This window comes from Dipodomys ordii, unplaced genomic scaffold (assembly GCF_000151885.1).
Source record: "Dipodomys ordii isolate 6190 unplaced genomic scaffold, Dord_2.0 Scaffold16, whole genome shotgun sequence".
NCBI lineage: Eukaryota > Metazoa > Chordata > Mammalia > Rodentia > Heteromyidae > Dipodomys > Dipodomys ordii.
Genome location: NW_012267232.1, coordinates 16,191,100 through 16,205,375, shown reverse-complemented (window position 1 = coordinate 16,205,375; position 14,276 = coordinate 16,191,100). Strand labels below are relative to the sequence as shown.

The following is a 14,276-nucleotide window of genomic DNA, read 5'->3' as shown; positions in this document are numbered from 1 at the left end:
GTCTCTATTAAGAAAATTTTGGCCTGTGCCAAGGAGTCCTCAGGTTTCTCCTATTACATCCTGTAATGTTTTCAGAGTGTCTGCTTTGACTCCGAGGTCTTTGATGCATTTGGAGTTGATTCTGGTGCAGGGTGATATATAAGGATCTAGCTTTAGTTTTCTACAGGTGATTACCAATTTTGCCAGAACCATTTACTGAAGAGGCTGTCTTTCTTCCATTCTATTTTTTTTAGCTCCCTTGTCAAAGATTGGGAGGCAATAGGTCTTTGGGTTCATTTCTTAGTTTTCAATTCTATTCCATTGGTCCTCAGGTCTCTTCTTGTGTCAGTACCAAGCTGTTTTGATTACTATGGCTTTGTAGTAGAGTTTGAAATTTGGTATTGATATTCCTCCAGCACTGTTCTTTCTGTTAAGGATTGCTTTTGCTATTGTTCTAGATGAGTTTTTGGATTGCTGCTTCTATTTCCTTGAAGAATGAGATTGGAATATTGTACATAGCCTTGGGAAGTATTGCCATTTTCATAATGTTGATCCTTCCAATCCAGGAGCATGGGAGGTTTTTCCACTTCCTCAGTTCTGCTTTGATTTCCTTTTTCAGGTTTTAAAGTTTTCATCATAGAGACCCTTCACTTCTTTAGTTAATTTAATTCCCATGTATTTTATTTTTTGTGGGGCTATTACAAAGGGAGTTGCTTTCCTGATTTCAGCTGTGCTCTTCTCATTGTTGGCATACAGAAAAGCCACTGGTTTTTGAGGGTTAATTTTATACCTGCTACTTTGACAAAGTTTTAAATCAGCTCGAGTAATTTTGGAGTGAAGTCTGGGATTTTTAAAATACAAGATCATGTCATCTGCAAAGAGGGAGAGTTTTGCTTCATCTTTCCCTATTTGGACCCCCTGTATGTTAGCATCTTGTCTTATTGCTGTAGCTAGGCATTCTAATACTAAATTAAGGAGGAGTGGAGAGAGTGGACATCCTTATCTCATTCCTATGTTGAGGAAATGGCTTTAGTTTTTCACCATTAAGTATAATGCTGACTGTAGGTTTGTCATATACAGCCTTTATTATACTGAGGAATGTCCCATGGATTCCTAGTTTTTCCAGAGACTTCCTCATAAAGGGGTGTTGGATCCTGTCAAATGCTTTTTCTACATCTATTGAGATAACTATGCAGTTCTTACCCTTGCTTCTGTTGATGTGATGAATTGTATTAATGAAATTGTGTGTATTGAACCAGCTTTGCATCCCTGAAATGAATCCTGTTTGATCATGGAGTATGATTTTTTTTGATGAGTTGTTGAAGTCAATTGGCCAAAATCTTGAGAAGTTTTGCACCGATGTTCATCAAAGAAATGGATCTATAGTTCTCTTTCTTTGATGAGTCCCTGCCTGGTTTTGGGATGAAGGTTACAATGGCTTCATAGAAAGAGTTTGGTAGTGAACTTTCACTGTCAATTTAATTGAAGAGTTGGAAGAGTACTGGTGTGAGTTCTGCTTTGAAGGCCTTGTAGAATTCAGTTGTAAATGATCCGGTCCTGAGCTTTCCTTGTGTTGGAGGTCTCTTATTGCTGTTTCTATTTCGATGCTTGATATGGTCTGTTAAGTTGGTTTAACTGATCTTGGCTTAGTTTAAGCATGTTGATATTTGCTAGAAAATCATCCATTTCTTCCAGATTCTTAAATTTATTAGCATAAAGTTTTGAGAAGTATTCCCTTATAATGTTCTGAATCTTGGTTGTTTCTGTGGTGATGTTTCCATTCTCATCTCTGAGTTTATTTGGGTGTGTTCTCTTTTTTCTGAAAAGATTTGGTAAGAGTGTGTCAATTTTGTTAATTTTTTTGAAGAACTGTTTTATTGATTCTATTTTTTTATTCTAATTCATTAATTTTGATTTAATTTTAATTATTTGTTTTCATGTACTTGATTGGGGTTTAGCTTGCTGCTGTTTTTCAAGGAGCTTCAGGTGTCTCATTAAATTGTTGATTTCAGATCTCTTCAATTTGTTGATATAGGAACTCAGAGCTATACACTTGCCTCTGAGTACTGCCTTTGCTGCTGTGTCCCAGAAGAGCTGGTAATTTGTGTGTTCATTTTTGTTGAATATCATGAACATTTGAATTTCCTTTCTAATTTTTTCCATGACCCACTGGTGGTTCAACAGTTTGTTGTTCAGCCTCCATGTGTTACAGGACTTTCTTTGGTGGCTTTTGGTGTTGAGTTCTAATTTTATTCCCTTGTGGTCTGAGAGAATGTAGGGCATAATTTCAGTGTTTTTGAATTTGGACAAATTTGCTTCTGACCTAAAATCTGGTCTATTTTGGAGAATGTTCCATGTGCTGCTGAGAAGAACGTGTATTCTGATGATGTTGGGTGAAATATATGGTAGATGTCTGTTAAGTCTAGTTCATCTATGCAGTTGTTATATCTGAGGTTTCTCTGTTGAGTTTTTGCCAGATTGATCTATCCAGAAGGGATAGTGGTGTGTTAAAGTCTAAAATTTAACATGTGTTAAATTTTAGGGAAAGTAGCATTTCTTGAATAAATTAGGGTGCTGCGTTGTTTGGTGAATAGATATTTAGAACTTTAATATACTCCTGAAGAGGAGATCCCTTAATTAGTATGTAATGACCTTCTTTATCTCTTCCCACTAATTTTAATTTGAAGTCTATTTTATCTGATATTAGGATTGCAGCTCCCACCTGTTTATGGGGGCTATTTGCTTGGAAGATTTTATTCCAGCCTTTTACTTTCAGAATATGTTTGTTTTTGTGGGCAAAGTGTGTCTCTTCAAGGCAGCAGATAGAAGGATCTTACTTGTTAATCTAACTAGACAATCTATGTCACTAAATTGGAGAATTAAGTCCATTAATGTTGTGAGTTAGGGCTGAGAGCTGTTTGGTAATTCCTGCTTGGTAATTCCTGCCATGTTATCCACCTTCTTGGAGGCTACAACAACTGTGTTCTTCCTATGATTCTTGGATTCTCTGTTTGAGGGTGGTTTCTTGGTCTTTATTGTGCTGGTTTTTATGTGTAGGACATCTTTAAGAGTCTTTTGTAGGGCTGTTTTGGTGGAGCTATATTGTTTCAGTTTTTCTTTGCTATGGAAGGTTTTTATTTGACTTTCCATTATGAAGGAGAGTTTAGCTGGGTAGAATATTCTTGGTTGTTAGTTGTTTGTCTTTAGGGCGTGGCAAACATCATTCCAGGCTCTTCTTACTTTGTCTTTGTCTCTGCTGAGAAATCTGAAGTTATTCTGATTGGTTTCCCTTTATAGGTGATTGATCTTTTCTTCTTGACAGCTTTAAGGATCCTTTCCTTGGTCTGAATTGTTCCTGTGCAGATTATAATGTGAGGGGGGGGTAAGGGGGAGTGGGGGGGATAAGAAGGGGTGGGGAGGAGGGGTGTCCTGTTCTGGTATGGTCTATTTATGGATCTTTTGCATGTTTGGGAAGTTCTCTGCTAGGATCCTGCTAAATAAAATTTTAGACCTTTAACTCCTGTCTCAAGGCCCTCCTCTCTACTCATTAGCTTCAGATTAGGCCGTCTGATGGTGTATTCTAATGTTGAGTAGATCTATCATATTTCTTGGATTTGTCTTGGATAGTTAGTTGTCTGTTCTTCTTCTATAATATCTAGGCTGTCTTCAATCCCAGAGATTTGATCTTCTTCATGGTCTATCCTACTGTCAAGACTTTCTACTTTGTTTTTGTATTTCCTTTCCTTCTAATTGGTTGGCTTTTATGGCTTCAAATTCTTTGTTGGAATTTAGTTTTAGATCTTGTATGGACTTCTTTACTTCCTTAATTTGGTTTTCAGTGTTCATTCTCAAATCCCTTAGTTGATTGGTTATGGTTTTATTGTACTTCCTTTCCTTCTTATGGGTTCCATTCAGCATTCCTTTTGTGCTCCCTGGATTCATTTAAAGGAGTTAAGGCTGAGAGTTTGTGAATTGAATAATCTCTGAATTAGGTGTGCATACAATGAAGGATAAGGTCTAATAATCTAAGATGGGTATATATCTAGGGATGAGCAGAACATCAATTGAATCATGCAAAAATAATCCAAAAGAGAGCAAAAGGGAAAAAAGTAAAAAGAGTTTAAACACACACACACACACACACACACACACACACACACACACACACACACACACACACGCACACACACCCCTAAAATAATAATGATGAAAAAAAAAGAATTAAAAAAAAAAGTTAGGTAGAAAAGCGTTCTTTGAGTTTTTTTTGGGGGGGGGCGATCTTGTGTCTCCTCTGTGTCTGTAACCCGTCTCTTGGTGGAGTCTCTGATTTGCTGTTTGTTGTGCTGTTTGGTTTTCCTGTGTCTTGATTGGTTTCTTAAGCCTGTTTGAGCAGGCAGAAAGAAGCTATGCTGTTCCTGGAACATTATGACACTCCTCCCAGGGTAGTTCAGTTGGAGGAAGATCTACTTTGAGTGTTACAATAGAGGAAAATGGCTGTTTCCTCTAGCTTGGAGTTGCTGTGATGGGGCTAGGTTGTGGGTAGGATTGAGGCCTGTCAGCAATCAGTAGCTTTACCCTGAGGGGCTAGCTCCTGAGACACTCTCTGAGCCCATCCTGGAGCCATTCTCAGGATTTATGTTTACTAGTTTCAATTGTTTTTCTTTTACCCTCCTGCTGCTGGGTCTGCTGCCTGTGCTGCAGTGGAGAGGGGCAGCCTCTGGCTCTGTTTACCCAATGAAGAAAGTCACTCCTCATCGGGTGGAGGTTCCTTTGCTTGGGAAGGGCAACTTTCCTCTGGGTGGAGCTGAGCTGGGCAGGTCAGGTTCCTGTGACCTGTTGAATGGCTCCTATTGTCTTTTTTTTTTTAATTGTGAAAATACCATATAGAGGAGTTACAATTACATGGGCAAGATAATCAGTACATTTCTTATCAAGCATTGTTGCCTCCTCCTTTGTTTCCCTTTCCTATCCCTTCCCATTCCCCCCCCCCAAAGTTGTAAAGTTTTTTTTTCGACATAGTGACTTGTATATCTCATTAACTCCTATTGTCTTCTTCAAAGGCCTGAGTTACATGCTAGCTGCTCTGGCCAAGTCTTTGTCAGTATCAAAGATGGAGTTCTTCTCTGGTTGAGTGAAAGGGGCTACTTTCCAACTGCTGCTCTGTGAGGAGTGAGGATGTCTTGGAGTACTCATGCCTATCCCTTGGTTTCTGGGCTGTCCACAGTCTGTGACTATCTGTGGTCAGCAGGATGAAGATTTCCACTCCTTGTCAGTTCTTGCTGGTGGTGAGTAGAATCTGCTCACACACTGCCTCTGGCACCTTTGTCCTGGGTTCTTCTCTGTTGATATGGCGGCTGCAGCAGCAGCCATTGTCACCACTGCTGCCATGGACACCAGCAAGTGCTCAAATCTGTCTCCTTAACCAAGCTGCCTGGATTTTTCCTCTCTGGCCAAACTCTCTGTACTATGATGACACACTTGGTGTGACTTTCTAGCCTAAGACTTTTCACTGGAACACTAAAACTGTTTGGTATTCAAGAGCTTGTTTAGCTCCCAGCTTCTCCTCCTCCATCTTCCTTTGGATCCTTATCTCAGCTTTTATCATTGTTATTATAAATGCACATAAATCAAGAGCTGAAAGAGTATTAGAAATAGAAATCAAAAGATGGAAGTTCTGAAAAAATAATTGTGTCTTTTAACTCAGTTAAATATTTTACTCTTTATGTGGTAAGCTCCAGGCTCATACAATTTTTGATTGCTTTTAAAAAAATTATAAAGTTGATATACAGAGGGGTTACAGTTACATAAGTCAGGTAAAGAGTGAATTTCTTTTTGGACAATGTCACCCTTTCCTTTACACTCTCTCAGTTTTTCCCTCCCATCCCCTCAAACAAGTTGTATATTTCATTTTCAACAGTGTCTAGAGAGTATAGATTGCCTTTAAGATACTCATTATGGTTTGAAATGTTCATGTCCCTTGATATATCTTAGATAAAACTCAATTTTTAATGTTCATCTCACAGGTTTTGGTTTTAGAGGTAATTCACCAATCTTTTCTTGACATGGACTTCCTAGGAATGCAAAAATGTCATACCATCTTCATATTCCCAATATTCACAGCACATCCACCAAAATATATAACATGAGCTTCCTAAAAGATTTTTTTGGCCTGTACTAGTTAGTATCAATCAATTAAAGATCCATAACATTTTGTGTGTTCAAAACCTGACTTTGACCAGGCTCTGAAAGCTCATGCCCATAATTCTAGCTGTGTGGGAGGCTCAGAATAGTAGGATTGTGGTTCAAGACCTTCATGGAAAAAAAACTTTATGAGATCTTTTTCTAACAATAGCTGGGTTCAGTAGTATGTACCTGTCATCCCAAACTGAATTTCAGTTTCAGAGAGGTTTCTAGTTTTAGGCCTGAGTCTGAATGATTATAGCAGAGGACTGTTGGATGAGGTGGTGCCTTTTTTTTAGCTATGAGAAGAAGCAAAAATGGGCATATCATATTCTAGTACAAGCTAGTCAGAAAGGAAGACCCTATGTCAAAAAATCCCAATACATAATGAGGTCATTGGCATGGTTTCAGTGGTAGAATACCTGCCTAGCAAGAGTGAGCCTCTGAGTTCAACCACAGTACCTCACAACCAACCCCCTCAATAAACACCTAGATTTTTACTGTGGTCATTAAAAAAACTGTGAAACATTTTAGATATACATGAAAGTAAAAGACAACTTTTATCACTTCAAATTCAGAATTTTTGTAATCACAAATGAATATCTTAGCCAGTTGATAGAACCAAATTTGATATTGCTGGAAAATTTAAAAAATGATTAAGAAAATATAATAGGGAGAATAATTTTCTTTTTTTATTGTAATGATGATGTACAGAGGAGTTACTGTTACATCTGTAAGGTATGTAACAGTACGTGAGCACATTTCTTTTGAACAGTGTTACTCCTTTCTTATTTCCTCTTGCTTCCCCCATTCGACTCCCTCCCCATTTTGTAGTTTATTTCCAACATAGCATCTAGTGAGTATCACTGTTGCATTGGTTCACCCTTTGTCCTGCCATTTCTGTGATTCCCTCTCCCTTTCACAAATCAGATAAACTTATATACAAGACAAAGGGCACAGAAATAAAAAAAACAGTGACAACAGGGCATAAACCAAAGGAGAAAAAGAAAGAAAAAAGAAATAAATGCAAACAGTACATATAAAAACCTCTTGTTTCCATGTCTTTTAGTTCATTTTGATAAGCTTCATTGTATGTTGTCATATGCACCTAGCTATTGAACTATTGTGATCTTCTGCTAAGAATATCATAGATATATTCTAGTTATTACAAATGAGGGACACCCTACAGTTTGTGTTTCTTTGAGCCTGGCTTGCTTTGCTTAATAGTTTTTTCCAAGTCTTTCAAATTCCTTACAAATGGGGAAATGTTATTCTTTCTGTTGGAAGCATAGAATTCCATTGTGTATATATAACACATTTTCTTGATCCATTCATCTACTGAGGGGCATATGGTTTGGTTCCATATCTTAGCTATGATAAATAATGCTGCAGTGAACATGGTTATTGGTAGCTTTAGTGTGGTCTTATTTGTGGTCAATTAGGTAAATGCCCAGAAGTGGGATTGCTGAGTCATAGGGGAGCTCTATGTTTAGTTTTTTGAGGAATTTACATACTGCTTTCCACAGTGGTTAAACAAGTTTATATTCCAACTAACAGTGTAGTGGCATTCCCCTTTGGCCACATCCCCACCAGCATCCATTATTATTAGTTTTCTTGACAGTTAAACTTCAGAACTTCTGTGTGGTAAAAGACATAGCTAGCAAGATAAGTAGAAAGCCCACAGATGGGGAGAAGATCCTTACTGGGTATAAAACAGACAGGGTGGGGCAGGAAGGATGGGAAAAGATGGGAAAGGAAACAAAGGAGGAGTCTAAAATGCTTGATAAGAAATGTACTCATTATCTTGCCCATGTAATTGTAAACCCTCTGTACAGTATTTTCACAATAAAAAAATGACAAAAAAACCAGATAGTGCCTCCTTTCTAAAATTCACTTAAGAGCTCAAAAGATTAAACCTCCCATAAACAAATCCTCAAAGAAAGAACAACCCCACTGATAAATGGGCTAAAGACTTAAAAAGCACTTCTCTGAGGAAGAAATAAAAAATGACCAATAGACATATGAAGAAATGCTCAACATCTCTGGCCATAAAAGAAATGCAAATCAAAACAATATTGAAATTCCACCTCACCCCTGTTAGAATAGCCATTATTGGGAAAATTGTTTTTCAGGTATATTTCTTGGGGGAGAAGCATTGATATTTTGCATTTTTCATAGTTAATGAAAGGATGGAAGCATTGAATTTTACCTTTTAATTTCCTTTAGAAGCGTATTTGTCAAAGGCAGAAATTTTCAAGGGAAAAAATGACACGACTCTGGCAATTCTAAACTACACCCAGGCAATCAAATGCAAACCCACAGATGCTGAGATATACTTCAGAAGGGGTGCAGTATATGAAAAGACAAATAGAATGCTGGCCATGGATGACTATTCCAAAGTAAGTGCTAGCACAGGAAATGCTGCCATTGATGAATTTGTTCTTAAAAGCATTTTCATATATTTTATTTAATAAAAATTCATTTTAGGTTGGGATCTAGAACTTCACTGTGAGTATTGATATTAACATGGCTTCAATGATATTTAAAAAATGATTGTTGAGTAAATGGCTTCATGTCAGAGCATGAGGGACACTGAAGTAATTTGTGGGATGAGGAGAGGACCTGACTTTTTCTTTTCTCTCCTCTTGAACTAGAAAATTGTGATTCAAGAAGTGGCTCATGCCTATAATCCTAGTTATTCAGGAGACTGAGATCTGAGGATTGTGTTTTGAAGTCAGCCTGGGCAGGAAAATCTGAGACTCTTATCTCCAATTAGCCAGCAAAAAACTCTGAAAATGGAGCTGTGGCTGAAGTGGCAGTCCATCATCCTTGAATGGAAAAGCTATAGGATAGTGTCCAGGCCCTGAGGCCAAACCCCAGTACCGTTGTGTGTGTATACAGACATAGACGCAGAAAAAAGAGAAGCCTTTGAAAATTGCTTCTTTCCTTCAGACAACCGAGAAATTAATTTCTACCTTGAAACTCTTGACTAGATGATGCTGTCTTTGAGGAACCTTCTTTAATTTATTCACTCATTCATTCATTCAATCACAAATTTTATTGACCAAAGTAGTACATAGAGTGGATTAGAAATGATGAATGAATACACTATGTTGAGCTCATTGTTTAAAGATCAAATACTTGGGGCTGGGAAGTGGCTCAGTGGTAGAGGGCTTGTCTTGCATGCCTGAGGCCCTGGGTTCAATTTCTCAGCACCACATAAGCAAAAAGAAGAAAGCCAGAAGTGGTGCTGTGGCTCAAGTGGTTGAGTGCTAGCCTTGAGCTGAAGAGCTGAGGAACAGTGCCCAGGCCCAGAGTTCAGGCCCCATGACCGGACCCCCCCCTCCAAAAAAAAACCCCAAAAGATCAAATACTTAAGGGCAGATACAAAACATATATACATATAATTATAATGGTGTTGGGAAGGAAATAAAAATACTGAAAGTGTTTATATCTGTGGTATCAAGAAATGTCATTAAGTAAGATAACTTGTAGTTAGAGTATAATAAGAGGCTAGAGACAAGGCAAAATATTCCCCAAATGTGGCAGAACATGTTAACTCTGCTCTCCTGATGTGTGCTAGGATGGAGCCTGTCCTTGTGCATGCTGGACAAGTGCTCTTTCCCTGTAGCCATGCCACAGTTCTGACTTTTATCCAGAAATGAGAATTTAGGAACAATCATTTAATTAATTAACTTTCCATGTTCCTAGCTGCCCTGTCATCCTAATCCATCCATTATGGCTTAGCTACTGAGTTGATATTGTTACAAGCCTTGTAATTTCTGCCTGACACCCATAGTGGAAAAAATGGACAAGGTGAAACAAATTTCAAACTCTGTAGTCTTTTTTTTTGTATGTTTTAAATTATGCCAGTCCCAATTAGCAAGAAACTTTACAAATGAACATAGGATGTGGCCTGTTCACTGTATGGCTCTGTATGTCAGCATCAAATGGATGAATTGTGTCACCACCAATTCATTTCTTTTACTTATGAATGAAATCCTTGGCTTCTTGTGCCTATAATCCAAGCTGTTCAGGAGGCTGAGATCTCAGGGCTATGGTTTGAAGCCAGTCTGGGCAGAAAAGTCTGTGATACTCTTATTTCCACTTAAGACTTGGAAGTAGAGCTGTGGCTTATGTGGTAGAACACCAAAAGCAAGATCATGAGGCCCCGAGTTCAAGCCCCTTTACACACACACACACACACACACACACACACACACACACACAGAGTAACTACAACAAAATTTGATGATGAATAGATTTTTAAATAAGATCCTTTAAACAAAATTTGGAATCTTAACGTGGTTTGCTTGTTTGTAATTTGAAGTTACTATGTGATTATGTGCTTTTCATAGGGTGCTTTCATTCCTTGACCTGTGTATCTACCTCCCTGCACCCCTGTAGTGTATTGCTTGTGATCCTAAAAGAACCGATGCGTTATTGAAACGGGGGCTGTTTCACTTTGAAAATGAGAACTGGACATCAGCTATACAGGATTTTACATCTTTGTTAAATATAAATCACCTCAATGCACAAGCAAGGTAAGAAGGATTTTAAAAGTGTTTTAAAAATGCTTTTATTTGAAATGCATTTTCAGGAAAGAAGATTGTTTGAAATACATTTAACGGCCTTTTAAAAATAATGAATTCCTTTTTAGAGATACCTGTGAATGAAAATCTGTACTCATACTGTAATGGGAGTAGGTGGTTTAACAAACGTAAATAATAATTAAGAGTTATTTAATTTTCATTTCCTAAATTCTGGCTATCGTATACACGTGTAACACATAGTCTACCATCTATAGTTTTTCTTTAAGTTTCTTTTACATACATACCTTTTGTATCCATTGATTATGAAGAACTGTTCACATATGTTTCTGTAACACCTTTCTCTGACTTGTATATTGAATTTATACTTCCAGTAAATGTCATGCTTTGTGGTTTTCCTTCCAATCTAAGGTTTATTTTAGAGATTTAAAATGTTAGGCCTACTCATCTTTTCACTTGTGACTTTTATTTTGGTAGAGGCTTGAATTCAGAGTCTGGGCACTGTTACTAAGTTTTTGTGCTCGAGGCTAGCATTCTACTACTAGAGACACATCTCTCCTTCTGGTGCTTTTTATATTTTGTTGATAATTAATTGGAGACAAGAGATTCATGGACATTACTGCCTGGGGTGACTTTGAACTGAGATCCTTGAATCTCAGCCTCTTGAGTAGCTAGGATGAAAGGTGTGAGCTACTCTTTCCCAGTTCACTTTTAACTTTTTTTTTCTTTTTGCCAGAGCTGGGGCTTGAACTCAGGGCTTGGGCACTGTCATTGAAATTCTTGTGCTCAAGGCTATTACTCTACCACTTGTGCCACAGCACCACTTCTGGCTTCTTTTTGCTTGTTTGTTTTGTTTATGTGTTACTGTGGAATCGAACTCAGGGCTTCATGAGTGTTAGGCAAGCACTCTATCACTAAGCCACATTCCCAGCTCATCACTTGTAACTTTTTGAGACCAAGTTTCACTATGTAGCCCTGATTGGTATCCAATTCAGGAATTTTTTGACAGTTCTGGCCTTTGATTTGATTAAGGCCTTGTACTTGCTAGGCAAGCACAGTAACACTTGAGCCATGTTCTCAGCCTTGTAATCCCAACTACTTGAGGGGCAGAGACTGGAGGGTTGGGAATTCCAGACCAACCTGGTGTGGAGGAGAGTTAGCAAATCTTCTCAGAGAAACTAACTAAAAACAAAATGTCTGAGAGGCACAGATGGGATCTCACTTTTGCCAATGCCAGTCTTAGCCCACAATTCTCCTACTTCTGTTTCCTGATTAGCTGAAGATGCAGGTGTGAACCACAATGTGCAACTTGTTTTTGGAAATAGGATCTTACTAACTCATGCCTGGGTTAGCTTCAAACTACCACACTCCTATCTCCACTTCCACAGTAGCTGAGAATTCTGATGTATACCACCCTTGACCCTCTATCTACAAGTTTTAATTGCAAACTATTTTTATAGTAAAGATAATGCGTGCAATTAGGAAACTACACAATTTGGAAAAGGGAAATCTAATCTTACTACCATATAACTGTAACTGTCAACTAACTTTTCCAGCAGTCTAGAACTCTTGTATGTGCATCCCCTGAAAGGGGAGGTGGTGGTCAATGTTATCTTTACATTTTGGTCACTCCCTTGTAGTTCTTTATGGTTATAGTACAGTGTCTCTACACATTGTTAGTTTAGGTATGCCCATGTTTTGAACTTTATATATATGGAATCACACAGTATTATCTCATGTATGGCTTTTGCTCTATATTGTGCACTATGGCATGTGGTTTTAGTTTCCATATGTTAGAATTTACTCCTGCTATGTATGGATGTTTGAGTGTTTTCAATTTTCCATTAGGCATATTGTTTCTTGGATATCTTTCTACACATTTATGTGGGTGCAAAGTATCAGGTTCATAGTGCATGCAAGTATGCAGTGTTGAGACCCAGCTGATTTCCAGAGTGGTTGTATTACTAGCTGTTTATGTGAGTTCTGCACAAGCATTAAGTATTGCTAGCTGGCTTTCAGGTTTTAGCCATCTTCACAGGCATGGAAGTGTGATCCTACTAGATTTTCCTTTCCATTTTCTTCATTCCTAACAGGATTATGTGTCTTCCTATAAATCAATTAACCATTTAAGTTTTCTTTCTTTTGTCATTCTAATCTCTTGGAGTTTTTGTATGTATGTATGTATGTATGTATGTATGCATGTATGCATGTATGTATGTATGTATTGTTTTGCTATTAATTTGTAAGCTCATATTATCTCTCTCTCTTTCTCTCTCTCTCTGTTCTAGAGCTTGAACTTAGGATTTTCTGCTTACTAGTGAAGGGTTCTACTATTTGAGGCCCACTCTCAGTCATATTGCTTTTGGTTGTGTTTTTCAGGGAAGGTATCTATCCCCCACCCTCAACCCTTCTGTGTCTGCCTCTGAAGTAGCTGGAATTACAGGCATATGTCATCATGCCAAGTCCCAAATTCGGGTCTATTGTCGATATGAACACTTTAGTCATCATTGTTATGACAAATAGCTTTTCCTATTCTTCAGACCCTTATCTCCAATTAACCACCAAAAAGTTGGACATGGAGATGTGGCTCAAGTGGTAGAACACCAGATTTGGGTAAAAAAGCTAAGAACAACATTCGAGCCCTGAGTTCAAATCCCAGTGCCAGCACTGCCAAAAAATTGTTTCAAATTTTAGTCAGTCTAATAAATCAGAACTCTTTTATACATCAATTTGAATTTCATTGACTTAGTATTTTTTCCTTCTTGGTCTTGTCTCTACAAATTTTAATTTTCATATCATCAATTTATATGTACACTTTATTCATACATTTGTCCAGGCTCACTAAAATGTGTGTTTGTTATATATTTTAAACATAATTTACATTCATTTTTAATTTTTAGATTATATTTATGGTACTATATGACATTATAGCAATTCATTGGATGGGTAAAAATCAAACTAATTCACACAACCATCTCATTCTTATTTCTCAGTGGTGAGACTATTTAAGCTATATTCTTTTGGTAACTAGGACATATATAATGCATAGTTGTATTGTGTATTTTACAGGTGATGTAAAAGATCACTAAACACTTATTTTTTTCTGTCTGACTGAAACCCTTGCTCTTGGGCGTCTTCCCTTTCCATCATGCGGCCACACCAGTCTCTAGCAGCTCTACTTCCGTGAATTGGACTTTTTAGATCCCAGGTGTCAGTGCAGTCATGCGGTGCTGGCCTCTCAGGGCTTGGCTTTTGTCACTGAGCATAGCATCTGCCAGTTTCATCCAGGCTGCATGCTGTCACAAGTGACAGCCTTTCTTTCTTTGGTAAGCTTCAGTTGAGCATTCCATTGTGTATCTATGACACAAACTGCGAGACAATATTTACAGATCCTACATCTCTTAAGGGGCTAATATCCAAAATATATAAGGAACTTAAACAACTCAACAGTAAGAAAACATATTAAGCTGACTTAAAAAATGGGCACAGGACCTAAATACATATTTCTCAATTGACGACATACAAATGGCCTAGAGACATATGAAAAAAAATCTCTATTTCACAAAT

General features: G+C 37.8%; 1 protein-coding gene across 1 annotated transcript in view; it reads left to right on the top strand.

The window, feature by feature from the left end:
* LOC105982588 overlaps positions 1–14,276 on the top strand; it is a 116,900-nt gene that overhangs the window by 88,855 nt on the left and 13,769 nt on the right. Inside the window, exon 12 of the mRNA XM_013012236.1 lies at positions 10,567–10,703. Coding sequence (XP_012867690.1) covers positions 10,567–10,703 — 137 coding nt within the window. The remainder of the gene's footprint in view (positions 1–10,566; positions 10,704–14,276) is intronic.